General features: G+C 32.8%; 2 protein-coding genes and 1 long non-coding RNA gene across 5 annotated transcripts; 2 read left to right on the top strand and 1 right to left on the bottom strand.

Annotated features, from left to right (window-relative positions):
- Nucleotides 1-269: 269 nt before the first annotated feature.
- LOC100864465 (uncharacterized) lies at nucleotides 270-1825 on the bottom strand. The gene is made up of 4 exons (XM_086905645.1): nucleotides 1754-1825; nucleotides 1232-1696; nucleotides 1003-1150; nucleotides 270-908 (listed from the first exon to the last, which is right to left on the bottom strand). The coding sequence occupies exons 2-4, from the start codon at nucleotides 1374-1376 to the stop codon at nucleotides 437-439; spliced, it is 765 nt and encodes a 254-aa protein (XP_086761771.1). The 5' UTR covers nucleotides 1377-1696; nucleotides 1754-1825; the 3' UTR covers nucleotides 270-436.
- A 705-nt stretch (nucleotides 1826-2530) lies between these two features.
- Nucleotides 2531-22444, top strand: Cerk (Ceramide kinase). 3 transcript variants are annotated; one of them, XM_086905230.1, is made up of 8 exons: nucleotides 2531-2855; nucleotides 13296-13547; nucleotides 18104-18297; nucleotides 18416-18791; nucleotides 20426-20578; nucleotides 20672-20868; nucleotides 21080-21252; nucleotides 21531-22444. In XM_086905230.1, the coding sequence occupies exons 1-8, from the start codon at nucleotides 2726-2728 to the stop codon at nucleotides 21604-21606; spliced, it is 1551 nt and encodes a 516-aa protein (XP_086761356.1). In that variant the 5' UTR covers nucleotides 2531-2725; the 3' UTR covers nucleotides 21607-22444. The 3 variants fall into 3 exon arrangements, with proteins under 3 accessions (XP_086761356.1, XP_086761358.1, XP_086761357.1); XM_086905231.1 differs by lacking the exon at nucleotides 2531-2855 and adding an exon at nucleotides 11025-11421 and having other exon boundaries at nucleotides 21531-22441; XM_086905232.1 differs by lacking the exon at nucleotides 13296-13547 and having other exon boundaries at nucleotides 2587-2855; nucleotides 21531-22441.
- On the top strand, nucleotides 19473-20291 carry LOC147658042 (uncharacterized). Its single transcript, XR_015291326.1, has 3 exons — nucleotides 19473-19612; nucleotides 19854-19967; nucleotides 20266-20291. It is a non-coding gene; the product is annotated as an uncharacterized LOC147658042 (long non-coding RNA).

The raw sequence follows: 22444 nt of genomic DNA, 5'->3' as shown, positions 1-22444 counted from the left end.
ATATTGTGTATATAATATATTCAAATGTATTTCTGTTGAATTCGGTTGTTTTTGTATATTATCCGGAAATAATCGAATCTTTTGGCATAATATGTACATTCAATTTTCATTAATTTCTTCTGTTGACTCGAAGATGCCGCGTTGTTTCGTCTCACCAATCAGCATTATTCAGTGGTTCTCAACTTTATTGAGACAATTGTTTGATCAATTAATTTTTTGTTTATTTTTATCCAAAATCTTTTGCAAATTTATGAAATAACGAAAATAAATAATGGAAATGGGAATATATTTATTTGATAATCTATTATTATTATAATTCATAAATTATTTTTAAATATATATAATATTTTTCTCAAATTTTAATACATTTTATTTTGTTAAACATACTTTAATCAATCTATATTATTACAAACATTTTGTTTATAAAAAATTTAACTTAAAACTCATCTGTTCTTTCATCTTGTTGATTTTTTACTATTGAACAAGAAATATCATTTTCGACCGACATTGCCGATTCCTTTTCGTTTAATATTTTATCGATTAAACCCAATACAGATATTTTAAAGCTTCTTTTTTCTTGACTTGTCATCTGTTGCATATCTGGAAGTAAACTTTTAAAGAACAATAAGTCTGCATCGTTGATTGATTCGTCAAGATCTCGCCTATTGGTGAGAATACAATTATCTGAGCATCTATGTGACAATAGTCTATCTTCTGCATGTCTGATCGCTTTACTTCTCGAAAACACATATTCTTCATTTCTCGTGTCTCCATCTCTTTCTGATTCCGTCATCTTTTGATCGGATTTGTTTAATTTTTGATAATTAGAGGACGTATCGGAAGTGGTCTCCTCTTCATTCCAATTTTCTTGTGCGATTGGTCCTTCTTCGTTCAAACTTTCATCCGCCCTAAAAATAATGGGAAAAAAAATTATATTAAGAATATAGTTTCTTAACTTACATGAATTATTACTAATTTTTCTATATTTTCTACATTAGTTACCTACGAAGTTTGCTATAAGGAAGTAAAAAATCCATGTAATCTGCCATGTAATACGGTTTTTTCGATTTTGAATTTGCTGTATTTTGATTTCTTAAATGTCTGCTGAAACTGGCACGGAGATTCTTCCATTTTTCTTTACATTCTGCGGCTATGAAAAAAACGTCCAAATTTAAATATACGGTCGAATTTTCATAAGAATTTGAAAGATATATTTTTGAAAAATTCTTACCAGAAGCGTTTACTTCCTGCGCCACTGCTCTCCACATTTTATTTCGAACAACTTTGTTATGGTAATCATTGCAACTGAGATCATATAACGCTGGATATTTTTTAACTGTTAATACTAAATTTATGTAATTTCTAGTTTCATCCATAGTTTTTCTTTATATGTACGTTATTTTTGTAATGAAGTAATATTTTTTTATTTAGAAAAAAAAAAGTAATCTTTATTAAAATAAAAACATGTTTAACTTTGATAAAATATTATTTTTTCAATCAATGAGTTATTGTTTTTTAGAATTTCACACAAATGTTGTAACTATACAACTTTGAATTCATAAAATTTTACGTTACAGTCTGCATCACGATGTCTGCGTCATTCCAAGTTCGCGAACATGCGATGTCTACAACAATTTTTGATTCATGTCACTTTCACTCGTTCTTTTTTGTACTCTAAGATTGATTTTCTGAAACACTAAACGTTAAGCAATAATTGGGATACTATTCTGCAAAGTATAGAGACAATGTATACTTGTTTAGTAGATATGGTTCGATATCAGAAAGTTGTCGCGTCACCAACAAAATGTCATGTCGCCTCACGTTTGTCGTATTCAGGGAAGAATGGAATATTCTTGGGCCCCAACCAAGTGTCAATAATAATAAATTGTTAGTGAAATTATCCATATGATTTACACCATATCTAAATAACATACATAGGATGTTTTATTTAAAATATTACGTAAAAAAATGAAGTAATAACTCGCTTTAAATAAAAAAATAGAATTATTAATGATCTTTTATAACGAGTTACGTTCATGCAGGGATATTTTTAGCGCGTTTAAACCAGAATACAGAGATATTTATCAGGTATCCATATTATCCTTACATGATAAAATTAACCATCCGATAGATGGTATTACTATCGATGTTTCAATATTACCGATTTGGTATAAAATAAGATTGTAACATAAATAATGATTAAAATTTTCATGTAAAATTAAATAAAGTATATTTTAGAACATCTTATTATTTTATAACTTTATTAAATTATATATCAAATTTAATTAAAATATTAATCAAAGATGAATAATCAAATTTTTCCTTTATCTTCTTCTTTCATCTATATTTTAAACCAAATAGTAAAATATATTGCATATTAAATCTATATTGTATTTTATTTTTAATTAAAATTAGTGATCAAGTGAGTTTTGTATTTGTAGTTAGAGAAACGTCCGATTGAAGGCACTATCCATCACGAAAGCCGAACCTTTACGGTTTGACACGATTCACGGTAAGTCGATCGTGCGCCGCAGTTGTGCTCGAGCTACGAGCGAGCAAGGTCGTTGCGTATTCTAATCGTTTGTGTTCCATTCGTGAGAATTGTTTCTCATTTTCGTGTTAATTATTTTATATATCATAAATCGATCAGTGTGGAGATGACATTTGTACAATCTCTTCGTTGAAAGAGCTACCTTTGGAAAGGCAGCCAAAGTCAGCCGTCAATATGATGCAGGAGATTTCAGACCAATCTTCCAGGACAGTGCTCCTGAACACATTCGTAGTGAAAAAGAAACGGTGTAGAGTCTACTTTCATCGTGGCACGCTCATCTGGGAAACAGAGAAACCGCCATACAGTCAGTATATTTAATTTAAATTATTTATATATTATTGGAATAGCTATCGATAATATATTGAAATGGATGGCAATCTGTTACTTGTTTGATCATAAAGAAAATTTTATGCATATTCGTAATTTTTATGGAAAGTGGAAACAAGTAGAAAAATATTATTTAGTTTTATTACTTATTTTGTTGTTGCGTTAGAAAGTGCGCGATACTATGCGCGAAACATGGACCAAATATTTACGATTTATTAGAATGGATCGCATATGTGTTGTATATACAATTAAGGACAAAATTTAGATAATGGATTTAGATAAAATTCATTTAAAATTAATTTGCAATTTCATGCATTTTATAAGGTATACAACATATTTAAGAAATTTTTTTGATTTATTGAAGGAATATTAAAAATTTAAACGTTAAATTTGTTTAGATTATTGTGTATGATAGGATAGATGGTTGAACAAATAATATAATCAATGGAAAATTTATAATTTATGGTAATTGAATTTACATTTAAATAAATTTGCATTCAATTACTATAACTTATTTTCGAAAAATATTTTCCTGAAATCCATATTTCTCGATATCTTTGGAATTTCATTTATCGATTCTCGAATCAACAGTCGGCTAGCCTATTAAGTCATTTAGCCATTATAATCATTGTTTAAATATATACTTTGTCAAATTTATATATTATCGAAAATTTTAATCGCGTCATTTGAAAATTTTTTCTATTTCCATAAAAATGGATTTGCTAAAATCCATTTGACAGTAAATTTCTTTATTTGTTATGTTCAATTTCAGATTTCTATTGAAATTTTTTGAAACGATTAGAATAATTATTTGACTATTTTGATGAACATTAGATTCCTGCGCTTCCCAACTAATACTCAGAAAAAATTGTTTCGCAAAGGAATCAAAAGACTCGCGATTTTTTGCAAGTTGTTTGTTAATGGAATTGCAATTGCTGTGTTTTTAGTTTCAATATTTACTTATCTATCAATTTTTTTTTATTATATATTAGTCATTGATAACAAATAATCATATTATGATTTCGAATTATTTTTATCGGAATATATTGTCATTATTATAGATACAAAGAACAGTGCAAATTGATTCTTTTTTAAATATTTATTTTGTTATATTAATAAAATATTTATTGTTAATAGATTATTCATTATTAGAAACAAAAATTTTTCTTTAGTTTCTAAAATCGGAATTTGAAAAAAATCATCTTTTTTCTCGCTATAAATAACCACTTTCTTTTTTGTTTCTATCTGTCTATTAAAAAATTCATTTGCAACGTACGTATCATAAATTTATCAAAACAAATTTCTTTCCATTAATCATTACAACGTTAATCTTAATTATTGATAAATCTATGATGGATATTGTTTCAATGTATGTGCCATATATATATATATCACGTGTCTCACATTACAAAATCAAAATAAGATTGTAATATCGACGAGACTTTCCTATTGTGATTGCTGATTATTTCGCGATCTATAAATTGTGAACTTGTTTTTTTTATCTGCTATTAATAAAATAATTCGATCTATTTTACTTATTCTTATAAATTTTATTACATTCTAGTTTTTAAAAATCATTTTTATCACATTAAGTGTCGTATAATAACACGATATCTCATAAAAAAATCTATATTATAAATTCTCTTTGAGTTTTATTACTTGAGTTTTATATTCGTTTTTTTATTACGCGTCATTGTATATTTTATCGTGTACAGTGTCACGTAAAGTATTAAAAACGAATTATATTATCGATATTTAAATATCTTCAATTTTCGCGCAAATGTAGTAAACATTACAAATAGAGGGATGTATGTATAAAAGGATTCCAAACAGAAGAAAGAAAATGGAAACAGTGACATAATCTTATGTAGGCGGACAAAAAGTAAGTGAAACATACGCTCGGTATGTTGACTGTTGACTACGTGTATCGTATAGGAATGTCGATAACTTTTCGGCGATCGGTGGCGGTCGTAAAAGCGACGACATATGTACAGCTCGTCCTTGGAGCTTGTTTGCATACGGTTCCGTTTCCTTGTGTTCGTGTCGCCTTTGAATATTAAAGAAAATCGCGCGAAATCCTTTGGACCTTGATATTTCTTATATTCGATATTTATATTGGTTTTTATTTTTTTTAAATTCTTGTTCTTTTTTCATTCTACTGCTTTCAATGAAATCATTTTTCATTTTTTTTTCTTCTCTCTCTCTCTTTTTTTTTTTCTCTTTTAATCGTAAGTTACGAAAGAGAATTTTAAAGAGAAGATTTTTTTATTTTATCTTATTTTTAACATTTCGAAAAATAAAATATGATTTTTTTTTTTTTTTTTTTTTTTGATACATTTCAAGATATTCGAAACGCGGTTTCGCGCGTCGGAGCTGAGAATTCGAAAGAAAATATCGAAGATGGAATAAATTAACTCTCTTTCACACAGCGTCTTTTGTATTTAGTATTCCGTCCGCGAGTGATGATGCTAGTATACAACGCTTCCTATTTGCATGCGATTATTACCTCTTTTCTCTTCGCTCACGTTTTGCTTTACCTTTATGGTTGGATTACCTTTGCATATGTTTTCTTCCTCTTTTTTTTTTTTTCTCGAGAGAGGTAACGACACGTGATGTGTTGATATTCATCTCGATAATTAAGACGACAAATGTTCAACAAATTATCGAATGGAAACTTTTTAAATGTATTCTCTTTATAAATATAGATTTTTGAAAAAAAAATATCTTTATTAAATTTCCCTTTTTTTCTTTCAAATAAATCGCAAGTTCGACGGTAAATTTCGTTCAAATTATGCATTATGCACATATATATCAATGACAAATTCGGGAAATGGTGCAACTCGAATCGATCGAATTCAACGGATTCGCGGTCCTTGCGAACACGCAAGTGAACCCCGGCAATCTAGGGAAAATTGGTACGAGCGCATTCCAATACGCCTCGATTCTTTCGAATCGGATTCGATCCACGTTATCCATTTAAGCCGTTAAGGTCAAACCGCACGTTGGTCGCATTTCTCTCGATCGGTTGTCGATTATACATTTATCCATTGATCGAGATAAACATATATTGAAGTTTATTTGACGCGATCGTAACTTTAGACGAAATTTTGAGTGAATATGCAAAATTGACATCAATAATAAATAGGAATGCACCGGCGATACTTCGATCCGTTATCGTTATCTCAAATAAACAAATAGTTAGACAACTGTTGCCGATAAGCAATAATAGAAAGAACTAAACGCAGAATTGATCAATCGATGTCAGAGATTTTGAACGTTTCAGTTGGTTTTCAGTTCGAGTATTGAAAAGATAAAATATTTGAATATTTTTTTTTTGAATGTAATAGTAATATTTCTGAGCCTCAATTTTATAATATTTATCATTTAAATATGTCTAGAAGAGGAAATAAAATTTCACGAAACATAGTCAGTATTGCTGGAGGAGTGTTCTGAAGAGGATGAAAGTGAAGATTCAAAACGAGGATCTGAGAATGAGACAAAGTGTTACGTTCCAAAATTCGAATGCATTCTGTGATAAAGAAAGAGCGGCCGATGGAACAATTTTGGACGAAATTGAAAGTGGCCAATATCCTTTCCACGAAATCTTCAACGACATCACTGGGCCTACTCACTGCGCACAACAAAATGTTATGGAAGCAGTGCTTTTCATTTGATTATAACCAAAAAAATGATAGAACGTTATAAAGAGTTGTACTGAAGAAGAAGCGCATCGTGTTTTGAAAGCAGATGAAGAATGATTTCAACCAGAAAGTTATATATATATATATATATTTTTAATTTTTGATGTGGAAATTATTTTTAATTTTACCAATAATTTTTTATTTAAAATCAATTATTAATTCAATTATTACTTTAATTTTTGAACGAATAGATAATTATTTAAATTGAATATAATTATTAAAATTTTAATAATTATTTTATAAAGGATTTTAAACAAATCGATCATTAAGTCGAAATTAAAAGTAAAAACTTACTTCTTTGTAATAATAATAATAATAATAATAATAAAACGTATCATAAATTTTAAAATTAGTTAAAGCTAAAAAATTAGCAATTTATTGTTAATAAATCATATGAATTTTTATTTATACTCTAACTAAGTTGTTTATTTAAAAAATTAACAAATTTTCAATAATTAATTATTATATAAATTATTAAATTTTTAATTTTAACATTATATACATTTATAAATAATGATATAAACTTGCCTCTACGGAGGAATAAAGATAAAATGATGTTGTAATGTTCTTCAGAACATTATATAAATCAGGGAAATGCATACTTACTGTATATAAAGGTAAGTCAAATCTAAATGTGCTGTTACCAAGCATACCCCCAAGAAACAATAGCATGTTACAATGCAACAAAGATTGGAGTCGAGACAGTAAACCAAATGGCTCGCAAATATACCACCAAATCGGCATCTTTTCGATGGTCACTCCAAATGTTCTTCAACATTTTAGATTTAACCTCAATAAACGCATGGATCTTGTACACGGAGTGTACTGGGTCAAAATTACCCAGAGAGGATTTTCAGTTGGCCGAAGAACTTGCAGAAGAAAAAAATACAATACAAGAGAAACATTGATTATAATCAATTTCGGGAGAACGCAAGATTTGCCAAATTGTAAAGGAAAAACAGGAGCATAAGATATACAGGATAAGGTATAAAGAAAATTGAGTATTTGTGTAAAAGATGTGCGAAACGAGATGTGAAATATTGAAATAATGTATAATAAAATTGTTGAACAACAAAAACTTTCCATAAATATATATCTCACATTTTTTCCTATAGTACATAATTACATTGCTTTCTAAGTGTTGTTGTATGTATTCGTTCATCGAATACGCGTGTTCGTAAAGATGGGTATATATAAGAAACTAGTCCTAGTAAATCTAGTGATATATATCGCATTTTCTTCGAAGACGAAATAAAAATAATTGCTGCGAGAAACTCGTAGATAAAACCATCAAATTGTCACATCGTATACGTGTGTTTTAATTGTACACGTGTATGAACATGAGCATCTTAAATGATAATTATATAATCGAATTACTTGCTCCATGATCCGAATTAAAATTCCCTAGGAGCGCGCGCTCGAACGAGTTGATTTCCATCGAAGTGGCATGCAAGAGTGTTTTCAAGAGTGAGATTCAAACGATTACGTAAAATGATTTTGTTGCAAAACTTGCAAGTTATTGGATATTATTATACATCTTATTATACGCGCCTTTGACTTTTTTTTTTTTTCATTCGAATATTCCGTTTACGTAATTTCTTTTGGCCTAGTCAAAGTGCTTACACCGACGATATTATTGACTCGCGTCCTTTTCGTAGTCGAAACACCAGCGATGCTTTGGCACACGTTTCGGTTATCTCGACCACGTGACCCGTGCATACCGTTTCCACCGCATTTCAAATATCAATCGTTCCTTCGGCTAGCATTTTTCTATTATTTTTCTATTATCATTATCCGTCATTATTGATTTTATCCGTCGCGAATAAAAATTTGCTTATCTCTTATCTCCGCCCGATTACTGGACAGTTTGCGATAAATCGCAATAATTATTTTTCATCGTTTCACGCGATGGGGGGGGGGGGGGGAAGGAAAAGATCCGTTGCGAAACAACGAATTCTCTTCAATTCCAGTCATTATAAGTAAATGCACAAATGATAGTTATTAAAAAGCAATTAAAACGCGAATTTATGCGAAGGATATCGTATCTCGCGTCGTATCAGCGATAATCGTAATTGAATTGAAAGAGAGAGGAAAAAAAAGGAAAAATTCTCGATAAAAAAAATTATAATCGGAATCTCATTCTATTTAATGAGGCCTGTTCGTAGAATTGAAGTTGTTACGAATACGTGACGTGTGATAAAAACTCATCGATCGAAGAGCAAGATTATCTTAGTTAGAGTTAGAGGAAGAAAATTAGATAATTCTCGTTATATATAAATGTATATTTTTCCTCGATCGGATATTATTTAAAAGGGAGGGAAAAGCCGCGTCTCATGGCTGCAGGTAGCGCGTGTTTATTGCGAAACACTTTAATTAAGAGTCTGCGTAACGTTTTTTTTTCTTCTTCTTCGTCTTCTTTTTCCTCTCTCGTCCCTGATGTAATAACGCCAAGAGTTCTATCGCCTGTCTTTTTTTTCTTTTTTCTTTTTTTTCCCGCCATTAGACAATCAAACTATTGGACTTGAACTATTGGATTATTTTTGAAAAATGGCTCGATCGAAATGCATTTTTCCGTTTGCGTTGATAAAATTTCTTGCAAAATTTTTAAAAGGAAAAGAATTTTTGATAAATAATGAACTGAAGATTGGAATGATTAATTACGTAATAATTATTATCTCGCATGCATCGATTGCTCGTAAATATTTGCATCGTTATTCTAATGATTCTAGTTTATTCATCAATAGTATAGGTTTTTAGTCGAAACATAAATTTTTTTTTCCTGTCGTTTCTTCCCCTTCAATTTGAATAGATAAATCGCATAACGAGTAATATTTAAGTAAATTTACGCTACAATATTATGCATTTACGTACAATAATTAATATTAACGTATTAGTGCTTCGTTAACATTTCAAAGAATAAACCTAGGCAATAATACGTAATTTTCTTTAAAAAAAAAAAAAAAAAAGAAACTGAATATTTAAATTCTTCGTCGAACCGCTATTCAATCAATAGGAGAAAAATATCCATCCTCGAAACATCAAGAATCTTGTCTACGATCATATCCAGAGAACACGAATCCAAGAAAGGAAAAACACGTTTCTAAGTATCGAGAAGTAGAAGAAAAAATTACGTCAAGTGATACGTATATAAGTGAAATATAGAAGAATGATACAGAAGGATATTTCGGTGAGAAAAAAAGCAGGCGACCTTACGCGATCTCTGTGGAACGAAGGCCTGGAGATCGAAGTGTGAACGACCGACGCCGCCTAAAATTACTCGAACGAATTCAGACTGCAGCGGATGGAATTACGGATTCCCTTCGACTTCAATACGAATTATCCTCCACGTTTCAATTTCTCTTAAATTTTTCTGCTGGACATCGACCCACTTTTTCTAAGATCGAATCCATTGTTATGGCATAATGATTAATTAATTAGAAAAATGATTGTATTATATTTGCATTTCCCCCCCCCCTATTTTTATCGTAGAGTTATATCATTATCGTTAGAATTATCTCTAAGGAAACATTTTGTTGATTTTTCTTTCTAATTACAGGGAATTCTTGTCTAATCCTCGACTAATAAATAATATACTCGTTAAAAAACGATCTTAGAAATATTCTCATATTGCGCGTTTTCTAATTAACGTAGCGGAATATCTCGTTGTAGCAGTAATAACATATTGATCAAAATTACACAAGAAATATTGTATTACACGGAATTTGCTATTGTATTTCATATTAAATATCGTAAGCATAAACTTTATTATAGAATTCGGGAAATTTGGCATTTTTAATTGGATTTCTCCATCGCAAAAATATAATTGGAATATAATTTTGTTAGTTTTTGCTATTAACACCGAGCCAACTTAACTTCGCTCGTTACTTCAACCGTCGCTTAGTTCCAAGAAACGATATTCACACACTCGGTTTATATTCTTCCGGAGAATTTCATATAGGAATAAATAAAACGCGCAAACAGAGAGGACTGGTTTTAAAAAATTCTCTTGGTGACCACTGGTCGACCTTGTCCTTGGTCATAGCGAGCGTTTTTTTCGACTCGCTCGACGACGATCCTTCCCCTCCTCCTCCTCCTCCTCCTCCTCCTGCGTCTCCCCCTTCCCCCCCATTCTAACCGTTACAACGCAACATTTTCGAAAAGATAATTCTTGACGGCACAACCTGCACGTGCACGAAAGCCCTGAAACGAGGCGGAGACAAAGGCTCGATACGTTTCTGGGTCACAGCCGCAGTCTCCACCGGGCTTCGTAACAGCCACTGAGGCCGCCAAGCGTGGGAGGGCATGCAAATTTCCCACGATACTCGCGAATTTCTACGATTTCTCAGACGTTCGGATACACGATATTGAATTGTTGAATGCGAAGGGGTAGATAATTCGTTTCTCGTTTATTTGATCATGTTCATTATTTATTTACATTCGTGTGGAAATAACATGTGATTGGTGAGAATAAATAATAAGGGGAAAGTGATTTAAATTTGATTTTTCGAAAAATTAATTTTCGATAATTGCCGAGCGTGAAATTTCAATTATTTTCTTTTTTTCTTTCTATACATGACAAATGAAACACGGAATTGGATCGAATAATTGAAACTGAAGTATGAAATGCGATTTTGCGTGTCCAGTTACGAGGTGTAGTTCGAATGATAAGACGAGAAAGTGGAACGAATCGATTCGAGTGCACTCGCAGAAAGAGTGCAAGAACACTCTCGCTACATCTTTCGTCGAATAGGCCATGTGCACCATATTTTTAGCGCGGATTTACACGCTATACACGATCGCTATATACGACGATTAACACATTTGAAAATGTGTAATTGGCAGGTAATTTTATTTTACCTTTTCCCCTCCCCTTTTTTATTTTATCTTTTTTTCTTTATTATCACGAGCTACATACTTTTAAACGCGATTATTCATCCGTGTTTTTAGCAACGGCAATTAATTTTTAAATGTTTAACAATTATCGTCGAAAGAACTGTCAAATCTTTCTAATATCGATAATTTTGCGATTAAAAAAAAAAAAAAAAAAGAAAAAGGTCAAGTTTCGTAAGAAAAAAATTTTTTTTCCATTTTATGAAAATATTTTTCTACGAGGAAAATTTTCCCTTTTCGGATATTGCTCGAGGCTTGCACGTATTTACTTACCTTAATAGTCGGATACTAGTGGGTTTAAAACGTTGGACGCATCGTGGCCTTTATCAATTACGCAATTTCGTTATCTATCTTATGCAAGTTCATCGTGCTTTTATGATCGGTACACATACACGCGTAATTCGAATGACAGCTGTCCCGCCGATAACCGCATTTCAGTCGGTTAACGAGCGTAATATTTTTATGCAATGCTCGCCCCAAATATATCGTGGTGTGTCGAGCAACATTCAGAAATATTTCAGCTATAAATTTCAGCGAACGAATTTTTTGCCCGATCTAATCGAAAAAATTGTTCAATATTAGGATATTATGAGAAGCACGCAACATCGAGAAAAAAATTTTTTTCCCGTAAAAACTCGTGAAATATTTACTCGTGTGTAACCGACAATGTCGAAAAAAAATGGATAATAGAAGAATAAATTTTACTTAAAAAGTTCGCAAAGATTTTATAACAGAGAGAGAGAGCGAGAGCGAGAGAGAGAGAGAGAGAGAGAGAGGAGAGAGAGAGAAGAAAAATTGCACCGAAATTGTAAAACGTTATCACTACTCCACGTCCTTTATCGCGTATTTTATAAAGTGTCAATCGTATTTTCCCGCCTCTCCTGTTATCTTGGCCTACCTTGCCCCACCTCAAACAATTCTTTATCCAGAGATGATGATCTTCGATAACACGATGAACGATAATCGCAGATAAAACTCGTTTTTCATCTTTCGAGCACGAAGAGAGAGAGAGAAAGCGAGAGAGAGATGTTGATCGATCAAATTGTTCATTTCTGATTGATTTATCTAACACTTAAACGTGTTCAAACGTCGATATCTTTATCTCACATCTCTCTTTTCACTCCCCTTTTATAACTCGGTTGTAAAAAAAAAAAAAAAAAAAAAAAAAAAAGAAATGAAACCGAAAACCTTCGCATTGGAGGTTATGTTTCCTTGTTTCGTTGTATCGTTTCTCCGTTTTCCTGTTTTCCTTTCCCTTTCTTCCCGCACTCGCGTTCATTCGAACATAGAGAATATCGATTATATTTCATAGGGTATTTTGCGGTTGAGTAGAAGCAGCTAGTTCGAGGCGTTCAATTATGCAAAACAATCGGACGTTTTGAGCTTGGCTCGCCTTTGTTCTCGTCACCCTGTTGCGATATTAAGTGGCGGCTATTAGAGAACGGTAAATCGAATCCCCTTTGTCTTTCCACTCCTACTTGTTTCCTCTTTGATTTATTATCTAAATTCTGTATAACCAATTTTTCAAACTCGATTCCATATTTTTATCGCGGCGAACAACGTGGAAAGAATATTCGTATCGATCCCTAACGCCTAAATTATACGTAATCAATAGTGGAACAAGGATAAAGAGAAAAAAAAATTAATATTTCTATATATCTTAAAATAAAGTCGAATTCGAAACACAAGATAATTTTAAATCTATAATAATATTCTTAACTTAAAAATTAAAATTCAGAGGCGAAGTATACGCGAGAACAGGCGGCGATTATTTTCATCGACCTCTGTTGTTTACCAAGTTTTTTTTTTTCTAACGATCTTTCCAGCAAGATGGACGCTACCAATGACCGACGTGCTCGCCGTGCGCTACGGTGACGATTGGATACACGGGGTAAACTTTAAGGAGAAGCAACTGACAACGTCGCCCACGTCACCTACCGTCTGCCCGACGAATTTCATTCTCCACTACGCTGTGCACGGGCCAAAGAACAAATGGAGCCATCACAGCGTGACCATGAGCCACACCGATCCGAGACAAGTCGCCTCCTGGGTCAAGACCATACGAAATTACCTCATGGGCAAGTAGTTCCCTTCCTCCTCCCCGGTTTCTTTAATTATCGGATCGAATTAATCCAATTCCAGAAGATTCGTGGGATTGGGCTAATTTTCTAATTCGCGTTGAAAGAAAATTGGTCGAATCTTCTAATCGCGTAAAATTGAATTTGGCCCAATTTTCTAATAACGAAATCGGAATTGCCACAATTTCCGCAATTTGCGAATTTTCGAATTTCATTTTAATCGAGAAATTGAAATATTAAGAATCGCAGATATTTTATCGAAAAGTTTTTGAAAAAAAAAAAAAAAAATGTAATCTGAAAAATTATCTTTTGCGAGCCATTTATTCGATTAAGTTGGAAAAATTTACGAGTCGTTACGTTATTCGATAGAAAACAATTGACGTCGCCACGATAATTATCTTTTAATCGTTTCGTCCCAAAAAATATATCTTACCAGTAGATAAAGATTAACGAAGTGAAATTTTTTTTTTCCTCCTTTATAATTTAATACTTTCTCATACTTTCACTCGATACTTATCAAAATATTAATCCAAAAAATACCAATATTTCATTTATTTATTACAGCGCTTATCATAAAAATATAACGTAATTTTGTTATCTGGAAAAATAATTCAGATAATCGTATTACACAACCCACTCTGTATATTAAAATTACCGCATTCAAGATTGATAAATACGTAATAGGAAGTCAACTTTTAAAATACACCATGAAAGGATATTAATCATCTTCCCTTTACTGGGACAAGCGAGTGGAAAGAACCGATGAAAAACACGATGAATGTGTAATGACATCGATACATGGAAACACGAAAAGTAGAGGAAAAGTAGGTGAAAGTGGATTCTAGTTGCACGTTGTTATTTCCTTTCTATTTCAGCTGTGGAAATGGTGGTCGCTTAAATAATTGAACGAGTATCGATTATCAAAGCTTTTCATCGATCGGTACAAACAAACATCTCCAAAGAATAGATTGAGTTTTATGCGAAAAACTCGAGTTTGATTTTCATCCGATTTCATCACGAAAGAAGACAGATCGTGAAAAAGGAAAACATTGTTGAGTTAAATTTTCCTCTCAATCTCATCGAAACACTCTATCCTTTGTACGTTTGTTCGAAACGAAATGCGATATTTTTTTGAAACGTACCTTCTCGAACGACTAATCGTAGTAAACGGTGTTGCGTTTCCCCGTGAACGAGTAGAAAGGATTAAACTCGGCTCACGATGGAACTGGGTCGTTGGTTGCGGATCAAGGCTGCTTAATTAACGTATATTTTTTGCTCGAAGAGGGGAGGAAAAAAAAAAAAGAAAAATAAAGAAAAGAGAACAAAGATACGTAGATTAGACAAATTTGGAAGCTCGATCTATATTTGAAGAGTGATTAACTTGAGAGAAAAAAGTTAATAATACTTTTTTAGTTTCACTACTTTGGACTTTGGTATATCGAGCGGAGTTTCTCTTTGTTTCTTTCGAATAAAGTTACGAGTTCTTTCATCCTTTTCTTTATCGAATAGATAAACTTTATTTTGTTTGACGAATAATTTTTTTTCTCCTCTGTCGATAAATTTCCCACATTATAAAGTCGTAAATTTAAGAAAATTGTTTTATCCAAGAGAAATCAAGAATCCAAAGGAAAATAGTTCGAAACTTCAAAGTTTGAAAGAATTCACAAACGAAAAGAATAGGTCTCGTGTCTACTTACAAACTAACTTCGAAATCAGAAGAGAAATCGCAGAAAGTTTCACATTCAACACAGAAAAATTCAAGTCTAGAACAAATGAAGAATCCAAATTTAATTCGAGAATTCGAGATCAAAAAAATCCAAATCGAAATCGCAGAAAGTGATATTTAACCTAAAAAAATTCGAGCTATAGAACAAACGAAGAATCTAAATCCTCGTGTCTATTTACGAAACTCGCAACGAGAGAAAAAAAATCGAAGAAAATGCGACATTTAGAAAAATTCGAGGCTAGAACGAGCGAAGAATCCAAATTTAATAGAATCCAAGATCAAAAATTCAACGAACGAGAAGAATCGAAATCTATTTATGAAACTCGAAGCGAGAGAAGATATCGCAGGAAACGTGACATTTAACCTAGAAAAGTTCGAGCTTAGAGCAAGCGAGGAATTTAATGGGATCCAAGATCAAAAATTCAACGAACGAGAAGAATCGAAGTCCTTGTATCTTGTATTTACGAGACTCGAAACGAGAGAAGAAATCGTAGAAAATGTGACATTTAACCTAGAAAAGTTCGAACCTGGAACGAGCGAAGAAGAATCCAACTTGGGTAGAAATGATAAAATAATCCGATACTGGAAAACTTGAAAGAAAAGAAGGCTGCTGACAAGCCCTCGCCTCTGCTTATAAAAGCTCGGAAAACAGACGGAACAGGAAGAGTGAACGCGGGGAAGCGTTGCATTCTATCGACCAGCGGCGCCATGACACCTCGCAGAGCGACACTTCACCTTGCAAAACTCCCTATTCGCGGCCACGACTCTTCCCCCTCGTGCACCTTTGTCCCTCCGGCCTTTACGTCATCCTCATTCACCGGATAAAAAGCCTCGAGGATGCACACGTGCAATTTGTGCACAGCTTAAATAAACCATTCTCTCGGTCTGACGCCTCTCGTTACTACGCTCCTTCACATCGTGTAATGCATGTTTGAAGAGCGTCTGGGAATGGATGCTTTCGCATGGTGTTTCGAGTTATTAATAACGATGCTCGAAATAAGTGTCTCTCTCTTTCTCGACAATTTTAGTTTGCACAACGTTTAGACAGAGATTTATAGAGGACGACGGGTTTATAGAAGATTTACCATGGTTTATAGAGGGACGACGAAGTTTTGGGATAATTGTAGGTTAGGTACACTAGGTAGGTTGTTTTTTTTATAGTTAAAGTTTTTAAACTTCACGTTAAGGTTTAAATCAATTTGCAATTAAAACGGAAAAAATAGAAAAATGTGGTTAAAGTTTCTTTTGACTTGAGATTTATGGATAATTAAATTTGGTAGGTGTTATTGTTGGAACAGTCGTTTTCTATTCCACTTTTTGTTGAAAAAGTGTCGACGAGTGTGCGAGGTCGATTTTAAAATTGTAATTTATAGGTGAAAATAGAAAGTGATAATTCAACTGTAGAAGTTTTCCGTTTTTAACCTTGAGTTTATTAAAGAAGTTAAAACTATCGCTTTTCAAGATTGTTACAAGTTCGTTTTATTTCTGGTATTATTATCATCTATTAATGGATGAAACTTTGCATCCGTTCGATCAACGAGAATAATGTTTTCGAATATTTCATCGTTTGTTTCTGGAGAAACGAAATAATCTTGTTTCAATTCAACAATCGTATGCTATAAATTAAATATTTAGACTTGTAGCCTTGGATGGAAAAAAAAAAGAAAGAAAAAGTGCAAGAAAATGTCATGGTGTCGCGAGTTTCCTGAAAACAAACACCACTTCATGGACTTTTATTTCAAACCGGTTCTATGCACGATTGATGCGATAATGATTCTTTCATAAACTCTACGTCAACAGTTTCAACTTTCTATTCCCATTGTCATATCCCAAACAACGAAGAAGGAGAAGTTATTCTTGGAAAATAATTCAATTTTAATTAAATAATTAATAAATATTTATAAATACATAATCTCTCTTCTTTCGTTTCGTATACATCAAATTAAAATATATATCGATATCGTCATCCATTTATCTATTTTTCTCACTATTTTTTTTTTTTTTTTATTTTCACGAAGTGAATATTTTCGTGAAATAAAAAAAAAAAATAGATCGCGAACAAGTTGACACGTCGGAGGTTAAAAATAAGCTGGAACAGATCGGGAACGAATTTACAGCGGGTACACTTTCACCGCGAATCATCGTGCCTCTGCCACGCGGATAGCGCGCGCTTCCAATGAATCGAGAGAGGAAAAAAGAACGCGGGAAATTTTTTTATTTTCGTAAAAACACTTTCGACAAATTATTGTAAAATTCGTATAAAAATTTAAATTCACCGTAGAGAAATGAAATGTAATTGCTTATCGATCAGAGAGACCTTGAGACCGTTGTGAACACTTTTATCTGAATTGTTGGATCGCTGTAAACGATAATTCTGTTTGCTCGTGTACACAAAATATCGATGGTCAACCGATAGCTAATCGGGAAACGGGGTATCTATTCCACGATGTTTCGTAATATTCCTAGCATCGTGCAAACGAGCTTATCGCCCATTCCAATCAATCAAAATGCCATCGTCGAATTACGCCCTTCTCCTCCTCCTCCTCCTCCTGCGCGAAGGTAAAATGGTAAAACAACAGGGTGGTGGTTGGTTCACGTCCCCGTGCGTGTAACGCGATCTCTTTCTGGTCTATCTTGATGAGAGAACCAGTGGTGGCCATAAGTATTGATCCGGCTTCTTGTTTGTCGCGTTGCGTTTCTACAAAAATAAAAAAAAAAAAATAAGTGAAATAAAATTTCACACCTCAACAATAAATTAAATTGAATTTTAATTCTACTTTTACTCTGATACACAAGAAGGAAAAATTAATTATTTAAAATTATTTTTCAGGACTGACCCATCGACCCAGAAAGATCTTACTGTTCGTCAATCCGTTTGGAGGGAAGAAGAAGGGGTTGAAGATTTGGGAGAAGGACGTGCAACCCTTGATGACCATTGCTGGCATCGAAACGAAGATGCTGGTCACAGAGAGGGTCAATCATATCCGTGATATCCTCTTAAGTACTGATCTTACGGATTTCCATGTAAGTTTATCTTTATCCTTATTTATTTATTTTTATGTGGACAAATTTCTTGATACCTGCTCTCCTCTCCACTTTTATCGTGAAAAAATTATACTCCAACCCTTTCCACCCCTTCCAGGCGGTGGTCTGCATCGGTGGAGACGGTACCCTAGCCGAGGTGATCAACGGCCTTGTGCTGAGGACTTCGAGGGATCGACAGATCGACCCCAATAATCCCGAGGCGAACTTACCGACTCCTCGACTTCCGATCGGTGTGATACCCAGCGGAAGTACCGATACCGTTGCTTACAGTCTTCACGGAACCACGGATGTGCAAACAGCGGCTATACATATCATCTTCGGCGACAGCGCCGGCCTTGACATCTCCTCGGTTCACAATGACCACACGTTGCTCAGGTTATACGCCAGCATGCTCAGTTACGGTTACCTGGGTGACGTGATACGGGACAGCGAGAAGTTCCGGTGGATGGGACCCCAGAGATACGATTATTCGGGTAAGTATGTAAGCTAAGTATAGTATATTCCTGTTTGAAGTGGAATAAAGCCTTCTTTGTTCGATTGTGTGTGTCCGTGTGTTAACGAGAAATAGATTGTGTACATACGCGTATACAGGAACTGGGAAAAATTTGAATTTCAAAAATTTACTTGCAAAATTCTGCGTTATATGAAAAATAGGATTATTTATATTACTTATCTATTTTAAAAGTTTATTTTTCCCAGTCTTGGTAGATAGTTATTAATTTTTTTGTATTCCCTCCTTTATTTATTAGTGTAGTGTGAAAGAAACATTTGAACCATTTATCTGAAATGAAATATGGTTTACTATGGATGAAGAAAATGAGGTCAATGAGAAAAAGAAAATGTTAAATGTAGCTGTTTTGCATCGAGAATTTTAAAGAATGTGTGTAGGAAGTAGGATGTGGCAGCTCGGAAAGATATTTACGAGTTTCTTCTTCGAGTCGAAATGTCGATATTTCAGTTCTGTTTTAGTTCCCTGGGAACACGTGCATGCTCGAGAAGGAGGGGAAACAAAAATTATGTGAACGATAGTTGTCATTCGTTGTCAGATTTTATCAACTTTTTTTTACACAAATTTTTATATCCTTACTTTTATTTCTTGTACAATGTCAAGCCAGAAAAGAGAAGATAGATAAAAGGTAAAAAAATTTTAAACGAAGCATTTCGTGAAAGTGTTAAAAGATTCGTACGGATGTTATACATAATGGAAGTACAAAGAAAAATAAGAAGATGGCGCCAGTTAATACAGTCTTAGAACGCATTCTTGCGGGAGATTTGTGAAATACGAAAGATCAAGGTAAATTATTTAAATAGGTAAGTATGTGTCCTTTTTTTTTCTGTGTGTATTTATCATTCTATGTGAAGTATGAAATTGGAAAATGCGTCTTTTCTATATAGTGAAAGATAGTTTTAGATATATTATCTACTTAGTTAGAATTATAACTATATACATATAATCTAAAATGGTGTGGTTTTTATAAATCCAAAATTATAAAATATCAGGATATTTTTTATAATGTATTTACTTTTTTTTGCAGGAAACAACAAGAAAGATGACACAAAGCTGTTTGAAGATATTGTTAAATATATTATAAATATTAAGAGTTTGATACTTATCTGTAAAATTGTAGATAAAATTGTATTGATTGAAGGTAATAATAAAAGGGTGATAATAAATGTATTAATCTAATTAAAATAAATCTACTTTAAGTATTTCCTCCATTATTTTCTATTTTCAATTTCTGAAAGATTTTATTAGAACATTTCTCAAAACTTTCACAAATTTTATCAATATTTTTGATTTGATTAAACTTTATTATAATCTACATTCATTTTATTTAATTATTCTAAGAAAATAAAAATACGTTTCTAGTTTTTTATTAATAATTTCAAATATACAATAACTTTTTTTACAATAAATATACATTTAATCATATTTTTTTTTCGCAGCCCTTTCATCCTGGTACTTCATTTATATATATATATATTTTTTTTTATTACTATCAAAATCTTACGTCTATACAAAAAGAAATAAGAATTAATATTCGCTAAGAATCAGGAAAATTACAAAAAGAAGAATAATAAGATACATACGTCGATTTGAACTCAGGTTTCAAGAAGATCCTTGGGAATAAAGGTTATGAAGGTGAGATTCAACTTCTTTCGGACCCTTGCCATCCGGCAACCAGCACAAGGTGTACAAAAAACTGCACTAGATGCCTGCAACACATGCATAACAGCAATTCGGAAAAAGAAATATCCAGTTAGTTGTATTACATCGAAATCAGATTAAACTTTTTTATTTTTTTTACCATCATGTTTTTTGTCATACATTTATCTTTAACATTTATCTCAGGATGGATGACTGTCAGAGGCAAATTCTTCATGGTAAATGGTGCCAATCTCGCGTGTGGCTGTGCCAGAAGCCCTATGGGATTCAGTCCCCACTGTCATATCGGGGATGGTTGCGTGGATGTGATTCTGGTTCGGCATACGTCGCTCTTTAACAATATTAGGATGTTGCTCAGGTTGTCCAGCAAACAGAAAACTCTGGTGCGTGAAGTAAGATAAATGAAATGATAAAAATTTTCATATATATATATATTTTTTTTTGAATAAAATAATTTCATTTAGAAAATTTAAAAAATCCTGTCTAACCAAATATACACAAGAAAGATTACACAAAAGGGCAAACGCAATACACTCCTCTTTATTATGTCACTGATTGTACACGAATTGATCTTACCTGTTTGCCTTCCTCCAGTACGATCTACCCTTCGTGGAAGTGTACAGAGCGAGGGAGTTCACGTTCCGCGCCCTGCCCACCATGCACATGCACTCAGACAGAGAGAACATTAACAATCGCTATATGAGTTCAAACCTGAGCGTGTGGAACTGTGATGGCGAGGTGATCGATAACTCCAACGTGAAAATCAGGTAAACACTCGCTTGGATATTTGCGGATACTCTATACTCATTTCCGGTCTCATCTCTTTCACACGTAAGCTTCCCTTATATCGTATCATTATATACTCTTATCAATTATTTTCTAAATTAAAAAATTACAATTTTCCTGCGTAATAATTGGAAATTTATCACGATTTTATTTAATTCAATGAAAATTAACTAAAAAAGTTCATGAGAAATATAATTTTTCGTAAATAAATTACTCGAACGAAACGAGTATAATTCAGCTCAGTAATATTTGTTGACAGAGTACACTGCCAACTAGTGAACATATTCACGAGACGAGCTCAGGAACCAGTTCACGGCCGGACATGTTTCTGTTAATGGCGAGTAATCGGTCGATCTGTTCTCGCCAATATCGTTTGAAGTAAGAACAAGACGAAAATGCGTATTTCCGCGAGACGCTACGGTATTAAAATCATAGTTCCTTTGACTTGCCCTAAATATAAATCGTAATAACGATGTATATCATGATTACGAAAAATCGTCTCGATCGGTGACGAAAGTTTCTAAAATCGTTAAAGTTGATGATTAAAATTTGGAAAGTTGAAATTTTCAAAATTTTCAAACTTTAAATCTTAATCCGCGAAATCACAACTCGCAAGATATCGTTATTCGAATGCCTGACTATCGATAAAATATTCTACTGAATATTTTGCGCGAGTCATAACTGTTAATTAATTTATATTATCATATCAAGATTTGACACGATTAAGAAGCATATCCATGAAGACCTCAAAGGATACGAGATTTTTTTATTAAGTTTACACGATAGTCGGCTAATATTTTCGCCTTTCTTACTTTTAAAGTATAGTCTGTAATCGTCGAACATTCCATCGTCTCCAGCATGCGGCTCAGTCGATAAGAATGTACTTACAAAATTTTGTATAACAAAAACCGGTGTTTTCCGGTATTTTTTCGACATTGTTGCACTGGTTGCGCATTTTCGTACTTAAAAACACGTATATACACATACGCAATATACGGTTATTGTAGATTCGGTGCACGAATGGTCTCTTTCCTGTACGATATTATCATTAGAACACCTTTCTTTTCGATAGTGTTTGTTTAGAGACAGGGAGTACAGTATGAGCAACGTTCTTGTAACTCGAGTAAATATTTTTTATCTGGAAAACAAGTAAAAAAAAAAAAAAAAAAAAAA

Source organism: Apis florea, unplaced genomic scaffold, assembly GCF_048593485.1.
Source record: "Apis florea isolate Af1SG1 unplaced genomic scaffold, ASM4859348v1 contig_2411_pilon, whole genome shotgun sequence".
Lineage (NCBI taxonomy): Eukaryota > Metazoa > Arthropoda > Insecta > Hymenoptera > Apidae > Apis > Apis florea.
The sequence above is the reverse complement of the archived record's forward strand: the minus strand, read 5'-3'. Positions and strand labels throughout refer to the sequence as shown.